Source organism: Emydura macquarii, unplaced genomic scaffold (assembly GCF_026122565.2).
Source record: "Emydura macquarii macquarii isolate MOO-44397 ecotype Brisbane River unplaced genomic scaffold, CSIRO-AGI_Emac_v2 contig_2473, whole genome shotgun sequence".
In the NCBI taxonomy this organism is placed as follows: Eukaryota; Metazoa; Chordata; order Testudines; family Chelidae; genus Emydura; species Emydura macquarii.
Genome location: NW_027132610.1, coordinates 39,298,513 through 39,326,212, shown reverse-complemented (window position 1 = coordinate 39,326,212; position 27,700 = coordinate 39,298,513). Strand labels below are relative to the sequence as shown.

General features: G+C 37.1%; 1 protein-coding gene across 7 annotated transcripts in view; it reads right to left on the bottom strand.

Moving 5' to 3' along the window:
- The window catches only part of LMO7 (LIM domain 7), a 164,661-nt gene that overhangs the window by 38,318 nt on the left and 98,643 nt on the right, over window positions 1-27,700 (bottom strand). For 4 of the 7 annotated variants that reach the window (XM_067563247.1, XM_067563248.1, XM_067563249.1 and 1 more), the window contains exons 6-16: window positions 13,645-13,675; window positions 13,074-13,187; window positions 12,379-12,577; window positions 9,917-10,169; window positions 9,204-9,503; window positions 8,581-8,874; window positions 8,130-8,264; window positions 6,986-7,705; window positions 5,399-5,428; window positions 1,675-1,792; window positions 110-252 (exon numbers count right to left, since the gene is read on the bottom strand). In XM_067563247.1, coding sequence (XP_067419348.1) covers window positions 110-252; window positions 1,675-1,792; window positions 5,399-5,428; window positions 6,986-7,705; window positions 8,130-8,264; window positions 8,581-8,874; window positions 9,204-9,503; window positions 9,917-10,169; window positions 12,379-12,577; window positions 13,074-13,187; window positions 13,645-13,675 — 2,337 coding nt within the window. The remainder of the gene's footprint in view (window positions 1-109; window positions 253-1,674; window positions 1,793-5,398; window positions 5,429-6,985; window positions 7,706-8,129; window positions 8,265-8,580; window positions 8,875-9,203; window positions 9,504-9,916; window positions 10,170-12,378; window positions 12,578-13,073; window positions 13,188-13,644; window positions 13,676-27,700) is intronic. The other 3 variants (XM_067563251.1, XM_067563254.1, XM_067563253.1) reach the window with 2 other exon arrangements.

Sequence of the window (27,700 nt, the reverse complement as noted above, 5' to 3'; positions counted from 1 at the left end):
TATTTCATATATGAAGACAATTAAAATGCTAGTTAAAGCTGCTTTAAGAGTAGGTGAACACATGCTCAAATGTAAATAGTATACACAACATCTCCATTAGGTGCATTACCTGGCCTGCTGCATTTCTTTCAGGGACTTGCTATTTCTTTCAGATTTCTCAGAGGCTCTCCTTTCGATTTCTTCTCTCTCCTCCTTTTTCTTTTGCAAATCGGAAGTGAAACTTTTTCGACGATTTTTCCATTTTGCTAGATCCTAAAACAGAAATTACATGAATGTACACAGATCTGATTTTCTATAGACCTTTAACAACTACTGAGACTACCCCATTACATTGCTAAGACTGCTCATTCTAATTGGATACCAGTGTGTCCTAATTTTACTTTATAAAGCCTGTTTGTCTGCACCAAGGCTAGATTCTCATGTGTCTTCCTGCAAAATCTGACCCAAATGTTTCTGAGACAGACTGTGTTTGTATTTTTCAGGTAAGGTGGCCTGCCGCCTATTGTTAAGTAAGGGTAACAACTGCAATTTTACACCATAAAGAAAAAGTGCACTTTTCCTTTTAACTTCTTTCCAGTCACCTTTTCAATATTTATCTAAAACATAAAAGCAATGCTGAACTGGATGTTAACTTCAAATGCAATTGAAGTGTGTGTGTGTGTGTGTATTATATACATACATAATACAGAAAAGTAAAAGCAACAACTGAATGGATTCATGTATTAACTTGAGTATATACCCTATATGCCTTAAATCCTAAATTGAAACTGAAGTATCAGCCTATTTTATACTTAGTTTGTGTTTTAAAATCACAATGCAGTTTGGCTGTCAGCTGTGTCTGCCACATGGAATATCAGAACTAGCTTAAGCAGAAGTGCTGAACGTTAGAACCAAGATATATTAATTGAGCCATGTTGAAAGCTTGCTCAGTATATAGCGCTTATTAACACCAATCCCTCACTTCTATAATCATTACATCTCACCATTTGAAGGAAAAATTTGAGGTTGGATGACAGATGATTAAAAATGCTTATCTCAGTGCTGGGATATTAGTTTTCAGGGTAAATTTAAACCAGAACTTTCAGGGGAGGAAAAACTAAAGAAATTGGAAGAAAGAAAACATGGAATATTTTTCCAAATGGCTAAACGCTCAAACATAAAATCAAATAGCTTTACAATTTCACTGCACGTGACTTTATATGCTAAATTGCTGCACTTTTTAACAATGCACTTTCAGCCTCTCATTAGATTTCACAATATCACTAGATTTCACTACTAGGGGGGTCCCCACGCAACACACAGATGTTTGCTTTTGTTCTGTTAATCTGATATGCAGCCTTTTTTGTACCTCTTCCTATGAAACTATGTTATAAAAGATTATTATATTGCAATTCATTATTGTTTATTGGGCCTGAAGCTGGTTTTTATTTTTTGTACTCTTTCAAGACTATCATACAGATAAATCTTACTCCGCAGAGTAGATCGAACAGGTAATGTAGAAGCATTAAGGATTTACATTCAACACACGCGCCAAGATAATCTATGAATGCTTGAAATTCTTTATATTCGACCCAATTCTGTGACACGCTGACACCCAACAGTGGAAAGTGACACTGGATTGAAGAACTGGGCCCTTACTGGGGCACGTTAGGGGGAGCAGAAAGGAACACTTACATCTTGCCACTTTTGATCTTGTTCTTGTAGCTTGGATTTTATTTTCTGTAGCTCTTCATAACGAATCTGGCGCAGCATTTGGATCTCATCTGTACTGACATCATTCATAGACTTGCTCCTAGGACCAACAGCATCATTTGGCTTAATTTAGTCTTTGGCCAGTATTTATGCAAGCAAGACTTTCAAGAGGGAGGCAAGGATTTACATTACTATAACTGAGCTCTCCTATGGTGCATTTTTAAACAGAGCAGGGGGGAAAAAAAAAAAACCATACAAGATACTGAAAAGTAATTAGCGTATGCATTGATGCCAACACTCACATCAGTGACAGCATCTTTGGACAAACTTGAAAAGGAAAGGTAAGAATCTGCTCCTACGGACTCTTAACAGATTTATCCTGATAATTCAAACTGCACGTCTCTGCTCTTCAACTCTCTCTCCCGCTCTGTTCAGATTTTTTTTTTTAAACTTCTCATATGTTCAAGATCTCCTCATGGATCTCCTCTGTCTCTTTCACCTAAATTTCTTTCCTTCCCACCTAATCTCACTCTTCTCCCCACTTTTTTCCTTGTGTGTTCACAATTCCATTCCTCTGCTTGTTCCTCAGGCTCACAACCTCAGTGTCTTTTTCAACTCTCTCTCTCTTCCGCCCTTCCCCTCCATCCATCTCCAGGTGCTCACCCAATTTTGCCACCGCTCCCTCAAAACTGATTTCTAAAAAACAGCTCCATTGTCACAATTGAAAAAGCTGATTTTGTACTAAGGTTCTCCTTTGCCTGGGCTACTATCAAATTCCTCCTCAGTCTGCCCCGCTTTTCTCTTGAATCTAATATCCAATAGCTAAAATAACCTTATTCTCACTCTGCTCTCATCACGGCCCTCTACCCAAGTATGTTCACTGTCTCCCTCTCATTCTCCTCCTTCCTACTTCCTCAAAACTGGCTTCTTCCACCCTGCTTTCTATGTCTGACTTCCACCCCTGTGAATAATAGAAGATTAGGGATGTAAGGGACCTCAGGAGGTGATCTAGTCCAACATCCTGCTCAAAGCAGGACCAACCCCAACTAACCCATCCCAGCCAGCACCTTAAAAACCTCTAAAGATGGAGAGGTGCTACTGTCTCATCTACTCCTGCCCTTCCTTAATTCCCCCATTTAAAGATATCGGAATTTATGATTCACTTGCTACAGAATAGGACTCATGTTAGTTTGTTTTAGTCCTAACCCTTTCTTTCCTTACTCTCACATTCATTGTCTATCTCATGCTCTGTCTTAGCCTAAATTGTAATCTTTTGGGGAGATAGGCAGTGTCTTTTCTCAATCTTTCTAAAATGCTATGCAACATCATGGTGCTATATAATGCATTTAAAAGGGACACAGTCATCTAAAAAAAATTCCTCCCATTCAAAAAAGAGTCCCATAGTTCTGTGAGGTCTTCATATCCTCTATCCTCTTTAGTACTACCTGGGCTCAGAAGGCCTCTGCTAAATCCCCAAATCCATCAAGTTTTCTTGCAGCCTGACTTCAGGGTTTGGCCATCTCATGCAGAGACAGTATATTATAATTTTCTCCTTGCTCTTTCTGGAATCTTTGAAAGCCCCTTCTGGATTGGCCAGCGATGTACCTTTGGAATGACATGGCACCCTCCTCCTATCATAGTGTTTCAGCTGATTGCCTGAGCTGTGCTCCTATCCAGCTACTCAGGGAGCACAGTTACTGAAAAAGGAACCAACGGTATGATGACCTGACTGACAATGAATGGCCACTAGGCCACCAGGTCAACAGAACATATTAAATGCTCCTGGAAGAGAGGAATTAACAGTACTCACTTAAGCCACGAAAAGACATTTGTACAAGTTTCATCTATTTCTTTGCCAAAACCATAGAATAAAATAGAAGATTAAGGTTGGAAGGGACCTCAAGAGGACATCTAGTTCAACCTCCTGCTCAATAAGTCAGTCTTGATCTGCTCTGCCAAATTTGAGCCTCTCTCAAGCAGAGATGAGTTATACAAAACTACGAGGTGGTTTTGTGATGCATGCAACTAGGGATTAGGAAGAGACTAAACTTAATTTCAGTGGCAACCTAAGACTCTGGTCTTTAGAACATAAAAGCTAGAGCACCGAGTTATTGTCCATTTATTTTTTTAAATGGGAAGCATGCCAATTCTAGCAACAATTCCATGATTATCACCTCCGGCACTATTTGTTGGTTTAATTTTCTTCCTGTTCTTGTTTTTATCATTGACCTTTACATCAGGCACAGAAATTGTTTTTGGATTACAATAAATCTGTATTGAAGCACCAAAATTGTTCAAGACTGGTTGAAGAAATGTAAGCTAATTATGAACTGTTTTTCGCTCTCTTGTTTTTCTATATTTTCCTTGAACAAGACAGGAAAATGCAAGTAATTGAAATGTATACACTTGATTAAAACCTACTTATAAGAAGTGTGTTAATTTGTACATAATCATTTTAACATAAACATATCTAATGGATATTCCCTCAGATTCTCCCACCTCTGAATATGCAGTAGAGCTCTCTCTGGGACCAGTTTTCACACTTTGCTAATTTTGACAGCATTTAACCATTTATTATAAAAGTATTTCATACAACTTTATCTCAGGTTTTGATTAGTTTCTAAAAATCATGGTCAAAGTGTAAGGGATATATGCCACAGGTTTCAAAAGAGGAAATTAGATATATTTATAAAAGCGTGCAAAAAACAAACATTCATGCATACACAACTGTATGAAGTGTAGTCAGGCAAAAATCAGTGAAGCACTCCTCTTCTCCCACTCCTCTGCCCAACAAACACGCATATTGTAAGCCGAGTGAAAAGCAAGACACATAAAACAAAATAGTGCTTTAATGCGTATTGCTGTAGTGAAACATGGAGTAAGTTTACACTTAGTATTCAGTCACCTAGTGTTGGACAAAGAGATTCAATAAATTATACAATATCCAGAAAACCCAACCTCTCAAACAAACTATACCATTAAATAACCCTGAAAGGAAAAGCTACACTCACATGCCTCTCTATTTTTATTTTAATATGCCCTCATTTTAAAAGTTGGATTTTTGGTGCAATCTGTGATGAAAACTATTAACCTCAGATGCAGAAACACGAAATCCAAAACAATAAGAAATGCTATGCTAAATTAATTTCACACTAATTTAAGTTGTTCTTGATTTTCCTCTCTCTCATTCTGGGCGATTTATTTCATATGTTTGGACCTTGATCAGTTGAGATGTCTTCCTATCCCTCCTTCCCAGGATAAATCGATATTTAAATTCACATCAACTTCAGTATTCATGCTCATGTTCTCCATTAAAAAAGAAATATTTACTAGCTTTACTCTAGATTTGCTAAACCTCTAAAACCCCAATTTAAATATAGGGAAAAAACACATGCTAAATTTCAAGAGTGAAATTTCAGAGGTGATTTAAAAAAAAAAAAAAAAGCCTGAGAGCAGCCATTGCAATTTATTTACTATACATGCAATACTTTATGCCACAATGCATTTCTATCAAAAGCATAGCTATTGTGTTTCCTATAAAACTTATGAAAACTGCCCAAGTACAGAATTACAAAGCAACATGCACAAGGTGCTTTGAGCAAGATTTTTTAGCTATTATGCATGCATAAAAATTACTGGAAAAGTTTAATAAGTGCACAAAAACAAGTAGTATGGTAAAAATTTTCATATTTTTTATCAAACTTACCCAGGCTCATCAGAAAGCTTTTGAAACAGTCTGAGAAATCAAAAAACCAAAAATAAATTCATTTCAGGGTCTTACTCTACATGTAAGAGAACATTAAGAAGTTTGATGCAGAAGCTTTCTGACTAAAGTGATGGGAGAACATCAAAAGGTTGGGAGTTACAGGCTTGGATCAGCACCCCAAAGTTCAGATGCAAATCTGAAACTTACCAGAACCTGTGTATTTTGGAAATCAAGCTTACAAATCTCACAACACAGAAAGGTGCCTATCACAATTCCTAATATTTTCAGTTTTGGAAATAGTGCATCAACAGTCTAATAGTTATTGCCTCTTCCAGTGTTAACACCAGGAAGTACAGACAAAATATGACCACTATTTCAAACTGAATCCTAAAACAAAGTTTGGTTCGGAAAAGTTGTATTTTTGTTCAAATTAATTTGCCCATTCATAATTTTAAAGCATATAATAAATGGAATGAACAGAATGCCAAAAATACAATCAGCTTAACACATTAAGATGCAGAACCAGATGCATCCAATATGATGCACTGAGTTAATTTTTTCAAATTTTTAAAATTCTTAGTAAAGACACTAAGCATAAATATAATTTTTATTGAGATTAATTTTAAGGATTTTTCACTCAAGCGTTTAAGAAATTTCTTTTAACCAAATACAAGCTTTGTTTAGCTGTGTTAAGCTTAAAAATTAATGACACACAATATTAGCTGGGACATACAATTGGATCAGTCATGAAATAAGGATACTGACTGAGAAAAATTGCAACTTGCAATTCCGTACTTTCAGTGATAAGGAGGACTTGAAAAATCCACAGAGTTTGAAAGTTACACTTTAGGCAGTTAAAACAGACTGCAGACAGGGCAGCGAGGCTCTCACTGAGCAGGCAAGTTGAGTTGAGCATTAACAGGTGACAAATTTGATTAGAAAGAAGGAAAGAATTGGTTGGAGAAATGAAGATGGGCTAGTGGAACTTTAACTAACACACACACACACACACACACACACACACACACACACACACTCTCTCTCTCTCTCTCTCTCTCTCTCTCTCTCAGATGTGCTTTTTAGGGGCATGGTGGCACAGGCATTTTTCACCTGATATAGTAGGCTTAGAGCTGTGGCAAATGAGCCTTGGGAAATTTTTCAAACCTATCTCATAAGCAGTAGTAACAGAGCCTCTGTTTCCTAAGACCCTCCAATGGTTAAAGTATATAGATATTTCAGGAATGTTTGTACACTGGTATTGAGAAATGGCTTATTGGCTTTCAGGGTCTCTTGAGTAATTACTCATATTCCTGCTCAATCACAGAAAGAAGCATGTATAATTTGAGACTGAAGGAAACAATGTACATTACTAGTAGTGATAGAATAATCTAAAACATGAAAATTCTTAATATTTGTTGAAAATACGGTATTGCCCAGTCATAAGCTTTTCCACAACTACACAAAATAAATACATTGCAGTTTCACGCTGCATGCATGGTTCAGTTCAGTACAAGATGATGCTTTCCTTAATGGGAACATTTCTAATACGCAGTCACAAGCACGCTCCACACAGGGACACAACCTGACCTCTCAACCATCTGGCGCTTCTTGTTTCTAACTTTGCTGGCCTCTCTGATGGCCTCCCATTTTTTCCAGTCTTCTTCACTGCATGGACCTGGAGTAAAACTGACTGGCTGCACAACACTTCCTATGTTCCAAGACTCAATTTTGCGAGTCAGCATATCATCCTTATTCAGTCGTGAAGAGGGTGGTAAGACTCTACCACCTTTTTTCCCCTCATCTGTTGTGGTTGTCTTCTCAAGTAAACAAAGAAATTTGGATTGGATTTCTGGTGGGAGACTCCAAGGATCAGGAAAGAGCGCAGGATGGTATTTGTCTGGAGCACCTGATAAAGGCACCCCTTTTTTCTGTGTTTGCACTTTACGAACAATCATGTCATCTTTTTCTAAGTCTGGAATAACAGGTTGGCCCTCTCTTGGTTGCAGAATTATTTCACCCTCTAGAGGAGGTCTTTGCTCAGAAGATTTTCTAAAATATTCAGAATCTTGGAGAGCAACAGGATTCATGTGGAAAGCCCCAGTCTTCCGAACAAACAAATCATCATTTTCCAAGTCTGGATACAGGTCTCCATTTGCAGTTTCCCTCTGGTTGCATCCTGGTGTAAAAAAAATATTCTTTCTGCATGTTATGACCCTAGGGCCAGAAGCAGGATCAATTTTGGTCTTCGTTTTAGAAGACAAGTAGTCATCAGAGTATTTTTGGAGGGTCTGAAGTAATGAAAACTGACTGAAGCATATAAAACAAAAGGGAGGAAGGCAGAATATCATTAACTGGCAGAAGACTCAGACTGCAGACAAAAAGTGTTCAGACGAGAGTTTGTTTTAGAATTGGACTATTCTGAGACACACACACACTCTTCAGTATTTGCTATCATTCCTATAATGCAATACATATCCACCCCTCTAAAATGATAATACAGCACATCAACCTTGGTATAAACAGCAAGATCACATGCTCACACACAAAGCCAACAATCTTTCACAGTTTGTTACCCCTTTTACATTTATGTATTCAGTAAACTAGCAACTTGTGACTAAGTACAGAGATAACAGCAACACCACGGGTTGCACTTTTAATTCACTCAACTGTTGCGTAACTAGTAGTTTCCCTTGATGCAGCAAGAGTGTACAGTTCATGCAATTATATCAACCTGGGTTGATCAGAGGCGTATGTGCTTCCCCCTTCTGCAATTTGGGACAATGATTTCCCCACATATTCAGCAGTCTGTTTGGCATGGCTTTGTTTATAGGCTGAATCTTCATCCCCAGAATCAGACTTCCTTCTACTGCGGAGTAGCATGAGGAATGGAAAAGAGGGGAAGTTAAAAAATATTTGAAGTGGTTAAGCAAAGCACACAGAGATAGAGGTGCAGTTGTCTACTGTAGATAACACATCAGTTTATTTCCCTGCATAAACTTCTGTTTGAAAAACAAACGAAGACCCAAACAAACCAGCTACTAAACCTTCAACTCCCATAAAGAAACAGCCAGTGGAGTTGATAAAAACAAAGAAAAAAATAGTTTCTCGACACATTTAAAGCTACAGTGCAACTAAAAGTTGTGCGTGCATGAGATGTAAGAGGAGCATGCACAAACACAAACCTGAATCCCTGAAGCTCCTTATACCATGGTTTGGAAGAGTATCCCTTTTTGATTTTTTTCCAATGCAATTCCTCTTCTGGAGTCCAAAACTTAGGAAGAAACTTGTCAAAAGAAACCATTGGGTTTGAAACTGTAGAGTTTAGTTTCCGAACATAGAGATCATCTTTTTCAATGTTTGGGATGCCTACTGCCTTTTCTTCCTCATCATCAGAATAGCCGGAGAATTTTGAAGAAACGTTAACTTTTGGCTTGCTTTCCACATTAGGGTCCAAATGCCTCTGCCTTCTCTGGTTACTGTTCAAAATATCCAATCAATTAAGTTACTTTAGAAGCAACTTCACAAAATATGCAAGAGACATACTTTTTTGGCTCAAAAGTTCAAATTTGTGAATGAAGCAAATTAGTTTTCAATTCCATTACTGCAGCACTAGAACAAAGTTAAGTGGTTATAACAGCACCTTATTTCATCTGATAAAAAGAAAGGAATTTAACTACATAAAATGTAGTAATTATCAGCAGTGTTAAACAAATGCTGATTAGAAATGTTTGCTTTCTGATGCAGTTATTTATGGATTGCAATTTTGGTAATACAATAATTTGGAACTAGAATTAGTATCTCTGACCTCATCGGTTCAAGCACAGCAGCTAATGGATCAGCTGGATAACTTTGTTGCAAACGAGATTTAGGAGAGTCCTTGTGCAAGATGTAAAGATGTCCAGGTGCAGCAGAACTCACAGGGCTCTTTTTTATTAAGAATCTACGTTTTGCTAAATCATCCATAACCACATCAGGCTGTCTTCTTTCATCTTCTGAATCAGAGCCAGTGTCATACTCATAGATCATCTGCAGGGAAGCTGGATTTGTAAACGTACATTCTGCTCTGCTATTCTGACAGGAAGCTAAAGGATTCTTTCCTCGTCCACTGAGGTTGACCAAAATAGGAACAAAGTGAAGACAATGAAATCACCTAAGTCATGATGAAGCCCCAAAAATGCCCAATAATCTCAAATGGATGCATTTACAAATTGGAAAACTGGACAGCGGAGATTAGCAATAACCAAATTTGGATAAGCATTAACCAAAAAAGTAAAACGTATGTTCAGGACATTTTAATTCTACATTTTAAGATCATATGAATTCCCACTGGTAAAGTTTTATCAATGTAAAAATATTATTCATCAACCAGCTATGCTATAGAAACAACATTTTTTATTTTGTAAGTCGCAATGCTTTACTTTTAATTACAATAAGGGCAGCTTCTCTTTGCTTTAATGAATAAGTCTGTTCTATTGCCATAAATCAAAAGTTTGCTCTACTTAGATACAACCCTAGTACCTTGAAAATGTTCCATCTGGCTCAGTGAAGACAGGACTTGCCCAGCTTCTTCTGTTGTCCTCATTCTTCTCTGTCCTTTTTTTCCTCAGTGGTGCAGGGACATATGCTGTCTGTTTGGTTTTGCTAGGTAGGAAACGATTGAACTCTGGAATAGGTTTTGGTTCAATCACAGAACTCCTGCGATATGACATGTCATCTTTACTGGAATCATGCATTTTGTAAGGCAGTTCAGAGTCCGTGTCACTTTCGCAACCTTAAAAAAAAGTCAAAAGCACAAAAATAGTTTTGTCCTCTAGATTTAAACTTCTGGCTAAAACCTAAAATAAAATATAAAACAAACTGAAAACCAAAAAGTCGATTGAGCTACGTATTTTCAGAAGTTTCTCTTGAAAACACGCAAAGCCACAAACAAGGTTAACAGCAGAGGTATTTTTAGAAGTTTGTCATGAAGCTTTGATAAAATACATTAGGTTGAAATTGGTTTACATACTAGTGTTGGAATGTAATGAATGTTTTACTGTCCCCATTTACTGCAGAAAGCAAAACTGCTAATCTCCAGAACTAAACTTTATCTTAAAGTTGTGCATCTGCCATTCAAATCAGTCAACAAGACTTTGTGTTAGCACATTTCATATACTACTGAGAAATTTAATAAAATACTTTTGAGTCATAAGATATCATTAGATTAATAAATATAGATCCAAAGAGGTTGGCTGAGTGTATATAGATGGAGGGCAGAAAGTCTATGAAACTTTGAACAAGTATCTTGTACAATTTACACACACGGTTTTATAAATTATACTGTTTAAGTAGATGTACAAACTTGGACAACTATAAAGTCAACATTACTTCACTATTGAAAATTAAAGGCATTCAACTACAGGAGATATGCCATTCAAAAAGAACTGAAGGAATTTGATTTAACAATCCTCACTTAGAAATTTTTTTCATAAAAACTAAAAAGCCAAAATGAAATTACATTTATTTTCAAACAGGGATCAAAACATTTTTAAGTATTTCACTTCAATGTTGGTGTATGAGGGAATGTGAAAAAAATTAAAGGTCTCACTTATACCTACAAAAAACCAAACAAACCAGGGAGAAAAGACTTGTAATTAACACATCTGTCTGAAGATCTTTAAATAAACTTACATAAAGTGCTGAAATATACAAGCAAAACAGAACAGATTGTGTTAAGTATGAAATTCAGCTTCACATCTCATTTTCCTGACTGCTGGTTGTTTAAGTCACGTATTCATGGTACATCTACACTGAAGGTGTAATTTCCATCTGCGGAAGATGTACACGTGCCATCTTTGGCCAAGCTGTGAAAATCAGCAGTGTAGCCACTGTGGCAAGGGTAGTGGCTTGACTACACTGCTGCTTTTTGGCGTGCTAGCTCCATCAAAAGCTAGCGCATGTATATCTATCTGAGATGGAAAATACACCACCAGCTGTAAGATAAGCTAGAATGCCCTTAGATGAGTATTGTATTAGTCGTGTGCTACATCATTTGTAAATTGAAAATTAGACTTCTCATCTGCAGTTCTCAAAGTGCTGTACAAAGATACTTTACAAAGCATTTCTATCCACATTTTCTAAATGAAGCAAGAAGCACAGAAAAGTGACTTGCCAAGAGTAAACAACAAATCAGTGACTGTGTCCAGAGCTCTATCCCTTGAAACACTGAATACATAGAATAGCCTTAGCTGAATATGCAGAATACTGCACATATTTTACACCTTTAGCTGTTTGGGATTTTTTAATAAATTATTATAGGCATTCCTGTTCTTCACAGAAAGCAATCTAATGTAGCATCTCCTTTGAAATTAGACACACGTGGCGATTCTAAAATCTGAAAACCATCATTAGTGCTGGTTGAAAAAGGCAAGATATGCTTTGATAAAAAAAAGTCTATTATTTTAGTGTTTCAGTTTTGGTAAGGATTGTTTAAAGTTTTAGAAAAAATGAAAATTTTCCACAAAGGTTAATTATGGACCAAAAAGTTTCAAATGAAAAATTTTGGCAAGAGCTATTAGTCATGCAGTTCGACTGAAAGATCAATCCCACTTCCCAGAAGAGCAGTGTGGGATATGAGAGAAACCGGGGGTAGGCAAGTGGTCAGCAGCCAAACCCCTAAACTTCCTTCCCACATTTTAAAAAAGAGTAAGAGGGAGGACAGTGGGGTAAAGGTCCCAAGCCGTTTGAACAGACACACATTTTTGTGACTGGATTATTTTTTTTCCCCCCGTCAGCTGCTAGCTACTCAATAATTGGTCGTGCAAAAACATCCTGATATGGCACCCATTGCTACTGCAGCAGCCTCTGACTTGGAGATGCCTTTGAAATAAGTGGGAACTGAACATGTTGAGCAGTTGCAATATTAGGCCCATACACTTTCTTCCTCCAATCTTCCTCTGACAATTCATAAATTAACAGAGAACCTTAATAAGCAAAAATACCTTCACTGCCACCCTTCAAGGTTATATCTGATGAAAAGCTTGTGGAGGATCTTGAACCAAAGGAGTCCAGGCTATCAAAAGAATCGTCTCTTTTATGGCTAGTTGAAGGTGAAAATGCTTGTCCACGGTCAATATACCAAATATCACCGTAACCGCTATCCCTGCCACTGTTTTTCAGACTACTGGATTCCTCGAGGACCTAAAGAAAAGTTGGGTTATTTTTTAAGCAATTTAAGAAGCAGATAGTATTTTACATAGTACATGCTACACAAATGACTTTAAATCCACCCTGACATTCAGACAAACACATTTTAAGAATCTAAAATAAATATACAGCAGCTAGGACATGGAAGCCCAGCTCAATGCTTTAAGTTTCATTTTTCTCTGGGTCAAAAGGAAGGAAAAGAAAATTCCTCAGGTTCTCTCAGATAAATGAAGGAGGATGGAATCTACAATCCACTATTAAGCTAATAGTGGAAGAGTCCAAATATACTTGAAGTATCTAAAATACATTTGAGGAGAAATATCTGCCACCTTTATGGAATAAAAATATAATCAAACTTCTAAGAGATTGCATGGCATAAGGCAAACTACGCAACATATATATTGGCATAAGGCAAACTATGCAACATATATATTTAATACTCAGCCTTACAAAATTACATAGCAATTAGAATTCCATCTTGATTTCTTACCCTGGTCAGAGCTTGTCCTAATAATTTCTCAAATGCTTTAAGGTTAAGGTGTGGACCATGATAATGAGGGTTGCTTTGTGCTTTCCTCCCCAGCCAGTATAATGTAATCAAAACCTAAAACCAAAAAGATAAATTGAGAAGTTCATTAGTTAACTATTAAATAGTATGCCAGTGCAAAAATGTTTGCACACAAACTGCTGTGTTTCTTTTCAGGTTTTCCATAATGAAGTGTAAAATCTTTTTTTGTGTGCGCAAATATTTGCCAGGATTTCTCAACCAAAATCAGCTGCACAGTTACTACTGTGTTCCATCCAGATGTGTCTCAGTGAGAGAATATTTAATTATGACTGTTTCTAATTAATCTTTTTTAGGAAAATAAACCAGGAAGAGTAAGTACCAATAATACACCAGACTTTTTGAGGAAAGTAAGCCAATAAGGTAGTACTAATATACACCAGACACATGAACAGCTGAAGACTAAGCTAAGAATGACAACAGCATTACTAGAGAAGTTTTTAAAATAGTAAATCGGAGTAAGTGTGAAATACTCATTAAGGTAAACAGGTCTTACATTTTTCACTCTTCTGTTGGTCTCTTCTTGCCTGCAATGAGGAAAAAAGGAGAATTTCAGTATTTCCGACTAGAACCCCCAATAAAATTTTAATCTGAAACAATGTATTCATTAAAAGACAGAATTACGGTTTCTTAAGACCCAATAGAAGTTGCTATGAAACATGAATAGATCTGATTCTTTAAGAAAAAGATTACAGGTATAAGCATTTACTGTTTAAACCACTACATACAAGAACAAAGCTGAAGGCATAAACAACTGTACCTGACATTTTAGACCACTCTCTCAGTAAAAGAGAGCATGTCCTTCATTATAATCAGTATTTCTGACTTTAGGGGGAAAACCACACCAAAGCAAAAATCTGAATAGTTTTATATTATAACTTTTGCTGGGAAACTGAAATCTTTAGCTAACGTGGCAAACAGCCTAATGCTTCTGGGGATAAACTCCCTGTTAATCTGGGAGATCTATAGGTCTCCCTGGTTCCATCTGCAGATTGTAACAGATTGTAACTTTGAGGTATTTCGGGAGTATATTTTCCAAAATATTTGCCTCTGAGCTGCAACCATGCATAGCACAATTCTGCCAAGAAAGAATTTTTCAGAAACTTGAGCAACTGAAACTGGAAACATCTGGAGAAGACCATATTTCAGAGAACACACTTGGAAGAATACAAGCAGTGATACTAGTAAACCTGGTTTAAAATTGCTCACTTGCAGTACTTTGGTCACATGGATCAAGATGTACTTGCAGAGGTTCTGCTCCTCCAATAAAATTTTTAGGAGGAAAATTAGGAGACACTTCTCTTCCTCCTGGGAGGCTCTCCAAGTCTCCATATAAGATCAGACCAGTGGTTTATCAAGTCCAGAATCCTGTTTCTGAGAGTTACAGTAGCAGATACTTCATGTGAGGATGCAAGAAATCCTATAGTGGACAACTATGAAGTAATCTGGGTATAGGGGAAATTTCTTGTCAGGAACTATGAGGATTTATCTCCCTTATACACGTTTTATACTGTCTAATGTAACTGTTGACTGGAGAGTGGAATTTTCCCTTTTCTTCTTTGCTCCAGGGAGGCTGCTGTCCTCCTCCAATTCAACTGTAATGCCTCTAATGTCCTTTACAGCATACATACTTAACTTTGTATTACTGACCACCTTAACAGATGACCTGAGTGCTCCTTGAGATGCCTGCTTTCTGTCAGAGCTTGTTTATATAGTCTCCCAAAACCTTACTGATTTTGTACCAACCAGTTTGGTTCCACCTAGGTTCAGGTGGAACATTTTCCCTTCTGTACAACAGTGCTCCTTTCTCCAAAATATTCCACATGCCTAATGAATTTAAAGCATCTCCTCATTCACACATCCACTCCCCAATGTTCCCTGTCTTGATGGCCCTACAAGAGGAAGCAAATGAATTCAAATAAAAAGCTACTTTGGGAGCCCCAGCTTAAGCCTTTTTGAGAGTAATCTAAATTTAGCATGCAGGAACTCTTACACCTTCTGGTTTCACAGGTCCCAATATACACCATGACCACAGAGGCTTTGTCTAAGATGTCACAATTGTGTTTGCAATTTCAGACGGAGATGCACTATATTTCCAATATGTTTTATACTCTTGGGGTCCCGGTGGATCCTTTGCTGCTTCACTCAAAGTGGGGCCTTACAATGCCTGTTTTCCATTTATATATGTCACTATAATCTTTATGCCCGGACATAGACTTCACTACAGTATCTGTGCTCTGGAAAACACTAAGGTTGAACTCTTGGAAACAGGAAGGTGTCCTGATAAGCCTCCAAAAACTTCTGATAAAGCAGATAATGTGAAAACCCACTTTCTGAGTATGGTGAGCCACTATGAGCATATAATTCCTGTGCTCTCTACTATCTATCAGTTCCGAATCCAACGCAAAGTGTTTACTTTATAAGGTCTAGGAACTATTTGTCAAGACACCACCACCTCTGTTTTCCAATGCAACCACTGAAGTCAATTGGGGTGTCTTGCCTGATGGAGGCTGAAGTTTTGTCTTCTGGGATTGGCAGTAGGGTTGAAGAATCCCTATGGGCTGCCACAGCCTAATCCTGGGGCTCAGGTCACAAATTTTTTGTTCCAGTCAGGCTTTTCCATGAACATTATAGTGTTTACGTCTGATTTTCATTAGTCTTGCTGGATTATTTCAGGCCAATTATTTTGAAATAGGAAGACATTCAGCTACTTTGGGATGTTTTAATAATCATTATATAATACCTGTGTGTGTTAACTAAATATTCTATGATACTTACAATATGAATTCTGGAGATCTACTTTTATACTTAAAAAGCCAATGAGTTTAGTATAATCCAGAACAAAATGCAGTGGGGAAATCCCTGAAAAACTTAATTTAATGAGGTGAATTTCCCTTATGTTTGCTACCCTAAGGAAATAGGAAAGTCAATGAATTGCTCAGACCTATCAGGTAGGTTTTCTATCATTCTGTACTGACACTTACATCACTGGGCTTCTTCTAGTTAGAATTACTAGCAATCAGCGCTTTTGAGCAGTCTGTTACAATGGATGCAGCAGGAGGGCAGGGAAAATAACCTCTCAATCCCAATGTGTTAGCCACCACCTCCTCATTTAAATACCACCCAAAGATACGAAGTCCAGAGAAAAAAACCTATGAGAAATTATTAGATTAAGACTTCTAAAAATTATCTACCAAAACTGTTTCTGGGTCTTCTAGTATGTCTCATCTTTCCTATCTTCTAACTGTAAATTCTCTGCTGCGGGTGGTACTTCACATTTGTGTTTTGCACAGTGCAACAACATTACGGGCACCTAGCAAAAACTTTACTTCTTTTTAAAATGGCTAACAACTTAGCTTTCCACAACTACCAACATCCTAAAATGCCAAACCAAGTATCAAAGGCCTGATGGAATTGTCCAGCAATATAGTGTATATGCTTACAAAGAGACGTTCAAAAGTGCCTGTATCAATGTTATAACAACAATAGTAATAAAAATAGGTACTCTAAAACAAAGCGGCCCTTGAATTTTAGTAAAGTGCAAACCATTAAAGCAGTCTAATGAAATCCTGGTTAAAGAGCCAATATCACCATGTTACTGAAAGGAAATAACAATATAACAAGTCAATAGTCACCTAAGAACTTCACAGTTGCTGCTCAATGGCTAGTCTACCTCATGGGTGCAGCAAGAATGTAACTCAGACCCCTCCACTCAAAAAAAGCACTTGCTATTATCATTTGAACTATAAAAGAACCTCCCATATGTACATAACTGCCAAGATCATGACCAAGGTATGAAATCCATAAACAAGTTTCTAGTTAACACCCGATACATTTCATTTAAACATACAGCTGGGAAAAATGACCTCCCTTTGGTATGAACTCATTGTGAATGGCAGAGGAACTACTAAAAGCGCTGATGCATTTTCCAGGTCTGTATCAAAATATACAAATGTGAAATTTTAATTCAGCTGTTATTAATGACAGTGTGGAATAAATAAATAGCAGCACACTTCAAGTTAACAATAAATATCATTTTCTTTATTAAAGCACTCCTACTGAAATGTTAGTGTAATACAGTGTTGATCATTGTAGACTGATTTTGCCTTTAGGTCTAGCCCTGAGTCATGGCGGCACATACGAGGATAACAGAGCAATTGTGTCTTTGGCACATCTCCTCCTAGATTTTACTCTAGAACTTGGGCCAGAAGGAGAAATTTGTGACATCCTTTTTGGGGTGCAGCACACATCTCAGTCTCATAGTCCCAGAGGGCTAGCCAGCTTTGTGGCCAGTGCATGGGACAAAAATAGCTCTGCCTACTCTCCACCCACTTTTCCCCCTTCTGGCACACAGCCCTGGCTCTTTGAACTTAGCTCTTGGTAGCTCTAATGCAGCTAACTAAAATTCACCTCTATTCCTCTATGCAGCCACATAAGAGTTAGCCACAATTTAGCACTGAACAAATTTTCCTTAACTTTCCATTTTCCCATACTGTGTTTGATGGAATTAGAAAAGGTACAGTATGATGGTTTTGACTATGTAGCTTTTCAATCACTTAACATTCTTGGATAATTATAACTGCCTCTTGAAGGTGACTGATAGAGTACCCAAGTACATATGCAGCGCTGATTAAACAAACACTTGTCTCCTGTAAGCAATCCAAGGAATTTAAGTGGTAAATTACGTGCTGCAGCAAACACAGTTCACAGTATCTTAATCAAAAAAAAATTCCATTACATTTAAATTTGTAACTAGGTTGCTCCTTTGTTCACTAAGAACATAGCGGCACAATCCAAGGCTGCAGCTGTAAGATATTTGTACCAGCCATGCTGGAACAAGCATGTGTTAGTATGACCTGCTAAAAGCCACCCCAGTCACCAGCAACATCATTTTGGTAACGCAAATTATTGAGGTATTAGTTTAAAAGGCTGCTTAATGTCACTGTCAGATAGTACTTCTTCCAACTTCCCAAACATTTTAATAGCCAATAGCACTAACTAACAATTAGCTCTATTAAAGATGTTGGCGCTAAGCAACAGCAGCAACTGGGCAGAGTGTTTAAAATGTCTGAAGATTCTGTGGAAACAAAAATAGTTATTTAAAAAAAATTAGTGCATAATCTCATGGGGTTCTCCTTACACAGTTACTAATATGAAGAAAGAATTCATGTTTACAGCTACATTTAAATTGATTTGTATTGAATGTATTTAATCTGAGTACTTGCTAATGTTTTATGAAAAGTTCTGATCTATTTTGTTATCAACATTTTTACTCTCCTTTCCTGTTTCCCTGATCATATGCACACTAAACTCCAGGTACCACCAATACATGAGTTTATGACTAGTTTGACACTTTAAAAACAATATCATACACTCCCCAGCAACAAGTGATGTGAAACTCAAAACAAAGAGCCCACCAAGCTGCTGATTTCATGGCATTCACGAAGGCTTTCAAATGCTTTCTCATTTCCTCTATTTTTTAGTTTTCAAGTGTAGAAATCTTATCCATAGTTCTAAAAATAATCTTAACTGCTATATCTGAATCGGAGGGGAAAAAATCCATCTTTATTAAATTAAATTTTAAAAATTCAGTAGTATCTCTCACAAAATACAGATTGCTATTTTTCTTTTCAAGACCTGCTAGAAATTCATGCACAGACAGACTTCTGCTCTAGGCCTGTGCATTCTGCACTGCTGCACTTGCCTCTGAATGTGTAATATGTGAGGCTACATACAAAATCTTCCCTCGTTCTGTCTGGCATTGAGAGCATCTCACATTCCCTGACAGTGGAGAAAGCAATGACCTGTGCTCTACTGCACAGGAGTACTGACACTGACACTGCACACAAGTACAACCATCCGTCTGAATGAGCCAGGACAGGTCTGGGAAGAACACTCTGCTCATCTTTTGCAGGCTGAGCAAGTTCCAGTGATAAACTCGGGCGTGCGCCTTTGTCAGACACAAGACTGGTAGCATAGGTGCTATTAAATCCACATCAGATTTCCTATAAGGAAGATGCTCTTGAGGGAGCCAAATGGACATGCCTTGGGAGAAAAAGACCAGTTTGAATCCTCCAACAGGAAAAGGTATGGAAAACACCCATTAGTGGGAGAGAGATTATTACTCCTTTCACCAATGACAAAATGCCCCAGGACCATTGCCAAGTCCTTACAAATACCCTGACCCCCTCATGTCAGCTGCCAAGCCCATCTTCCTTTTATTCAGTCCCCATATTGTAAGGTACTGTCACTATGCACTTTACCATAAAAATAGAAAACAGATTTATTTTTAAAGTTATCATATTTTTCCTTTCACCTTATCAGGGGGCTTTCATTTCACAGATGCAGGCTGCAGAAATCAGGGAAGCCCTGTGGCAGACTAGAATTCTACTGTGTTGCAGAACGCATGGGCCCCCTCACTATGCTGGAAGAAAACAAATACTCATGAACTGACTTAAACAGAGGACAGACTCAACTTACACTTATGAGGAGGATGTTAAAGCATTTCAAGGATTCTCCACCCACTCAGGGTTATGCTACACAAGTGAGTTGTTCTATCTCTCTGCCCAAATGGCAGTACACTCATGCTAAATTTTAATCTCTCTGGACACCTACTCAACTGCTAATAATATTCTGACTATCAGGTTTCACTGAACTCCCACATGTTGCTAAGAATAGAAGAGCTTCAATGGAAGATGGCACAACTGCATGGTTACAGAAACATAAGGACATTTCTAGCAGCTGAATTTTTCATAAACTGGATATTCAACTCTAGTAGCCTCATTTCAGAGCTCAGCCCAGCATAAACAACATCATCCTGTGATTACAGCAAACACCCAACTTTAATTTGAGCTCAAACACGATATACAGATTTGATCATTCTTTACATATTAAAAACCTACAAAGGTATTTCAGCATAAAGAGTAATGTGCCCACTGGACTCCATGCTATGTGTCATGTAACAGCATACCAGGCCAGCTGTAAAGTAATGTTTAAGGAGTCGCCCCTTCAAACACCCACTCCGCTTATGACTACATGCCCCAAACCTCTGTGCTCTTGAAACCTCCTCAGACTATGGCAACCATCCCTCATCAACCAACTTGTGAAGCTGTATTGCCTCTGATGACTAAGCAGCCACAGTGCTGGGAAGCTAGATGATGGAACAAAGAATTTCCAATGTAAAGAGGGGCAGCCAGGGAATTCAAAGATTGATGAGATTTAAAGTCTTTGTATGCTCCTAGTCCCCACTTCACCACTATGATCTTTCATGATGTCTCTTGAGGAAAACAGAGGACATGAAAAACCACTTGAAGCAAATGGGTCAATATAGTGAAAATGTTTACCTATTTCACACAACCCTAAGTGGTGCCCATCTACACCTTTGCTTTGATTTTTGTCTAATTGTTCTTTTCTGACACACTTAAAAGATCTTTGTGAATGTAATAGTAATATGCAAAATCCCATGACCTTTTTCTTTCTCCTCTGTGAGCACAGCACCTATTAACATCAACTTCTGGAAGCACATCAGACATAGTATTTATATGTAGACAAGTAGAAACAGAAGAAAGTTTAATAAAGTAACTACCAGGTTCTTTGTTGCAGTCAGCCACATGCCAGACATTTTGGCCACACCAGTACTTTCACAAGAAGTGCCCCCTCCTAAAGATAGCAAGTTAAAAGACAAAGATGACTCAGGCTTGCAAGGATGATGAAGAGCTCTCCAAATTCTGGATTGGCAATTTAATATTACGGGACATATCTGAACTTCACATTAGCCCATACTACTCACTAGTTGCCTACTCAGTGATAAAATATAGAGTTGGCCAAAATTTATATAAAACAGTAATTTTTAATTACATTTAATGGTTTTTTAACTGGCACTAATAACAAACTTTTCATACCACTATAGGCACATCCTATTATTTCATAGATCTTCAAAACATTGGTCCAAAGGATTTGTAGAGTATTACTTTGAAGATTTTTTCTCCCTTTGGCCTTCTTTTGTTTGTTCACATTTCTCTGTATTGAATTCTATAAACCCTGTCTTCCTAAGCACCTTAAGTTATCCTAAATTTTATTTCCCTTTATCTTTTGTTTTGACTGCCTTTGGCTTTGTCAGTGATTTTCAAATTTACATAACCATACTCCATATTCGTTCCTCAAAGTCAATATATATCCTTGTGGTTTTCCAGCTAACCTCTACCCATGCTAACTTTCCTTGTATTTAGTTTCTAAGTATAAGGTATATTTGTCAGCTAGACCCAATCATTCACTACGGACAGCAAAAAAAACCCACCAAAAATAAAAAAAACTGGTAATCTATAGATTCTGCAGATATCCACACAAAGTAGTACAACTATCTAAATTACAGGCCTTTGTTTTTCTCCCACACCAGTCTGGTAAACTTATTTGTGGGACCTCATTGAAAACTATAAATATCAAATTAAGTGTTAAATCTGGTACTGGGATTATTGAAAACTATATGCATATACCCATAAAGTTATAGTTGTGGATTAGCTCAGCAGTATGGCAGAAGTTCAACACTGTATCATAAAAACATCACTATGAGTAAGAAAAAAACAGCATTTACTTTCAGTCTAAACTACAGTAACCATGGAAACTTGCAGGTAGAGTGTGTCAAAACAATCCCAATATTCAATTTCTCTGACATCTCATGTTTTGTTACAATTAACATTGTGAAAATACAAGTGCTGTACTTTTACTTTAATTTCTGCTCTTACATTTTGATTAAAATATACTGTGAGAAAACACACACGTAGGATGGATACTAGTTAATTTTGCAACTACGCTTTCATTTCATCCACCTATATTCTCTCATTACATCCACTAAAAGTTGCTTTAATACCGCTGTGACAAGCACAATATCAGAATCCAGACAGACACTTTAAAAAAAAAAATCTGTTGAGGCTCCCTGCTTGGTCTGTACCCACAGGTAGATTTGTTAATTATTACTTTTGCAGTAGGAAGACAGAAGGGATGAATATACTTATTAAATTATTAATATATTTGTGCACAACTAAAACAGCTGATTAAGATTTCAAACTTCAAATGTTAAGTCCTCATAGAAGAAAAGTAATTACTTAAGATTTGAAAAACTGTTTTAAAATAAGTTAATCACCAGGTTGCTTATTCGCATTGACAATTTCTGCTGTATTTTATTTCTGTACATATCTGTGGGTAAAAGTGGCAGTTGATGGTAACTTGTATTAATTGTTGTTGCACATAGGACTATAGCAATACTGAATTTTACTAAGTCAGAACTGTTATTTACTTCATTGCTGGGTAGTTACAGATTTATGTAGGAAGAGCACAGCAGTTTAAGGCACAAAAGGAGATTGTTTTCTGGGCTAACCATGAATATTTTATGCTATTGGAAAACCAAGATTACCAATTCTCCAAGGAAGATGTATTTATTTTCAGCACCCGATGGCTCATGAAATACTGGATTGTATAGGCATCATTGGTCAAGTACCCTATATAAGAGTCCCAGAAATAGGACAAAGTAATTTTCAGCTCCTGATCTAATTGAATTCTAGGCTGTTGCCATATAAAAAAATACATGTGAGATAGGGTGTTTTTACCGAAATGACGACAGTTGTGGGAAAATACTTGTCAGAGCAAGAATCTTGGAAGTTCATATGGTTTATTTAAAGAAAGGACAAAGTCAAAGATGGAAAGTAAACAATTTAATCCATGAGTGTCATGACAATATGATATGGAGGCATTGAAAGCAACTCCATAGTTAAGGTTGTGTTGAGATTTATCCTAATATCAAGGTTAAATCCCTCTATTTCACACTCCAACTTTGGTATAACTCTTCAGAATAGAATTCAATTTCCTATATAATGTTTTGGCAAAATATTGACAATTTTACATGTCCTTTTTCAAACATTCATCTTATTTTCCTCATGTTTCTTTGAGTTACTCTATCAACCACTATATATTATCATTTGCAAAGAGAAAATAAGCAAGAGGGAGAGAGGTCAGAATAAATATAAAGTAAAGACAGATTGAGCCTTGGCTCCATAAACTTTAAAAAAAAAAAAAAAAAAAAAAAAAAAGACTCAACTAATTTGGTTTCAATCATATGTGCACAGGTGATTGACCACAAGGAAGTTATTCAAATTTCACATTGCCTTAGGTTTTCCTTGTTTGACTCTTTATTTATGAGCAGAGCCTTGAGCCAGAATCAGATATGCCACAATTCAAATTTTCATTGACTTGCCTTCTGTCCAAAAAGGAAATTAAACCAGAAGCTGTTTCCCTGAAGTGGCTCATCTAGAAATCATAATCTAAACAGAAAAACTATTGCACGAACAAAAACTATGAATTATAATCCCCCTGCAAAAAGGCAGAGAACTATTAGAGAACATTTCTTAGAGAAGAGGCTAAAATAAGCAAATATTTTCTACATTTGCTGTAAATCTTACATGCTGATCTTAGCCCCTCGCATCATGTGTGTGTAATGGAGCAAGTTAACGGAGTGAGCAACCTGAGCTGAGTTTTCTGTAGTTTTAAGTCAATTTTCTAACATTGGAACCACTAAATTTAATTTGTCATTGTCACTGAGGAAGAGTTACTCTTTTTCCGTTGAAAATATAACAGTTCTCCAATGAAGTTGACAATCTAAAGTACTTAACTTTGACTTAGATCCAGCCAAGTCAGATATTTTTACATATTTGTTCCAAATTTGAGGGCCAGGTTTTCTGGCCAAGTTCTCAATGTCAGAAAAATTAATGCTTTTCTATTGAAGAGTGAGAGAATGGATAAAAGTCCAAGTATTTGCCTTGCCAGAATGCCAGAAAGTATGTGTGTGGCAGAGGGAATGACAATCCAGTCTGGCCATGTACCTTCAAAGTTAAAGAGTTATATGAAACAAAATTATATGTATTCTTAGCACCCCCAAACACTGAAACCAAATGTTCTGTTAGTCACATGAGAATATCTTTTGTCAAGTGGAAGTGTAACAAAAATTGTTAAACTAAATTAATAGCATGGGCAAACAAACCAAGTCAAATAAATGTGATGATCTCATGTCTTCCTTGCATTGGTACTTGTGAAATATGTAATTTGTACCAAGAAAGTGATGACTGAGAAAAAAAACGCTAACATAATAATTAAGACACCACCAAAGAGAGCTTTAAGAGGCTATTCCTACTAGCCCTGTGAAAGAAGCAGAACATGAGGTCCTGCTCCTGCTGTAACTCCAATTGACTTCAACGGGAGCACAGCTAGACCCTAAGTGAGGACGCTTTCATCCTATGGAAAGAAGGCATTCACAATTTACATAGATGCTACAATTAGTCACCTACAAGCTTTTACCCAAGTCTAGCCGAAATAGACATAGGCCTTGCAAGCTCACAGAAGCAAAAACACATGTAAGGAAACTGTATGCTAACCTTCCCAAAAGCCAAGGTCTCTTGACCTTGACTTTCCTTAGTGGCTGTATCCCTGATAGCCAGAGCCTGGGTGACAGATTTAGGGCTTGCCTACACTGTGAAAATGTGCCCAGTAGCTGGTGCACACTAGCCATGCCACACTAAGAGTACCTTCAGGCACATTACCATAATGCACTTTGGAAGTTTATTAAGCTTAATCGCCTGAGAGCACTCCATGTGCAAAACGTGTCCACACAGGGAGTGAATGTGGAGTAGCCAGTGGCTTTAAAGTCACACCCTAGCTTATCACACACTAACTTCAAGCCCTTAGTCCGCAGCAAGCAAGGTTGTAGAGGAGACGAGGTGGTACAAAGCCTTCTTCAAACAACATACAAATAATATTTATACATGCATATATATATATATATCACTTCTTTTGCCCCAGCAGCGGCATCCTGAGGCTCTCATCTGGGTCCAGAAAGATTCAGGGCTTCCTAAGAAAATTGTGAATTATGTCATTATTTATGGCAAATTACTAATTTAAATAAAATCAAAAGAGGAGCAAACAGCAAAATCTGCCATTTATGAATGACAATAAAGGGTCGGGCTGAGCACAGGATATTCAATGATTGGTGTCACATGCAGTTAAATTCAGCCTTGTTTCCTATTCAAGTGTTTGGGGGGCAAAGGCCCCTGGCATCCTAACATTTACCACTTTTAGTCCATCAGTCATTAATGATTCCTCACTCATATGCTACTGGGCCAGTACTCACTGAATGGGAGTAACAGCCAAATTCTTATCATTCAAAGTCATTTAAATCTTCTAATCTAGTATCGGATCATAAGCCTGAAAACACATCCAGTCTGATAAAACTAATCTGATGTTTTCCTCTTATTTGATTTAGAACTGCAGTTCTAAGTATTTAAAATAAATTACATTTTTGGAAGTAATACCAGAGGCCAGCTCAGAAGCCTAGTTGCCCAGGAAGAACTCTGCACTGAGGTAGACATAGGTTAAATTCCAGTCCAGTGGGCTGGAAGTGCTAGAGAGAGAAAATTCAATCAGTCCAATGGAAAGTAATTGTATGGTGTCACTCAATTTCAGCCTCTAAAGATGATTAAGGAATAGGGTTATTCAGCTCCAGCGAGAGTCATATGCTCCTTGGCAAAAGGGATGAAAGGCATAAAGTACATGAGGAAAGAATGGTATAGAAAGTTCTTGGTGCAGGACTTGGGAAGAAAAGCAAACATACAAGAACTCTCATTTTAGTAGATTAATGTTAATCCATATGCACAAGCATTAAACAGGTTCTCTCCACATGTTCATTAGGTACAAATGCTATATTCTTAATATAGCTGATTTACAGTCAGCACATACAATCACAGCAATTAGAGATGGAAAATAGTTGCTAGAGATTCTCAGACAGTGGTTCATGTAACATTGGTGTTCTACAAAGTATTGTCAGGTCACAAATGTATTGGACCTCCTTATTACAAGCTGCTAAATAGAATTAAGTACTAACAATGTGTTAAATATTTTCCTAATACATCCTCCTTTTCCTGTCTCATGACAATGAATGGGTGAAGAGTCGGTCCATGACAGTCCCCAACCTATTTGTTTATCTAGCCCATGCTCCTGCCAATGCAGGCATGTTCTTTGCTTGCTGGTACACTGGGTAGTCTAACTCTAAAATGTCACCACAATGGGTAAAAAATAACATATTGAAATGCAGACTTTGGTAAAAAGTTATGAAAACAGGTAAAAATTAAAGTTCCACAGGGTACTCAGCAAATTATTTTATATATCAAAGGAATAATATATAACCATTATCAGCATAGACTATACTGAGAGAAATTAGCATGATTAACCCGTTTTATAAATTATGGCTGTTTTCCATATTCTCAACAAAGGATTGCCCAGATTGCAGTGTATACCATGCAAGCATCATCCTTTATCATTTGAATTTTTCTCATAGCAAAACACCTCATGATATAACAAACAATCTGTTCAGTGTGATATTATTGGGAGACATCAATTCTGAAGTGAGCACCACACTACCTGCAAGAAATATATGGTGCTATAGAGAACAAAGGGGATTCGTGCTAAGCCTCTCATCACAAGTCAGTAGGAGTTATTCTTTGAGTCAGGTTTCAATGGAATGATATATTTGGCATGCAAACTATTCCACAAGATAGAACGAAAGCTGCTTATTTTATCACAGCCCCCTTCAACATAAATTTGAATATCAAACTACATGAAACTTCAAGCTTGAAATGCAAATTTTGGGAGTAACATGAAAGTGTTATATAAAATTTGATGACAAATACAAGATAAAGTTTCCATATGTATCTGTATTTATGAACACTACACATAAAAGCCCTTTGCTTGTGAAAAATATAGTACAAGTATATTTTAGTGAAAGATATACTGCAGCTAACTACCTCACATACTATTAAAGGTTTTACATTTGCGTGAAGCCTTTCACCCTAAATAATCACAAATTGATTACATTGTCCATAGTTTGAAACAAGTATTTAGGCATTTGAATTCCTATTGACTTCAAAGGATTGTGCAGGCATGGACTATCTCTGAAAATCAGACCATTTATTTAGGTGCCTATTTTTAGGCACCCAACATTTGAAAATTTGTTCTGTATAAATAAAGGACCACTGAAATCCAGGCAATCTGTTTTGAAAAATACCACCATCAAGAGAGCAGAGACAATGGGGATACAGTTGTTGCCCTGGGTGAAGACAAAAGGAGAAATTGTGGCCAAGTACTTTGGTCAAAAACTCCTACTCTTTTAAGTAGCGCTATAAGATTTTCAGCATCCACACAGAGCTGACAGGACTGGATTTTAAAACTTCATTCTGAATCACTTGATTGTGAGAGATTTAAGATATGCAAATGCGAATACATCAGAGATCTAACTTAACTCTGTGCTCATTTAAACCTACTTAGAATTCATACCATACTCAGAATGAATGAATTTGAGATTAGACCAAATTAATTTTGAGATGCTCCTGGTAAAACTAATGAAAACATATTATTCCTTTTTTGAAAAGCTCTTCATTTTGCTCTCTAATTAAGCTCCATTCTCTGCAAATAGAAAATCTAAGCCCAAAATATCTTGATATGCATTTATAATTTAA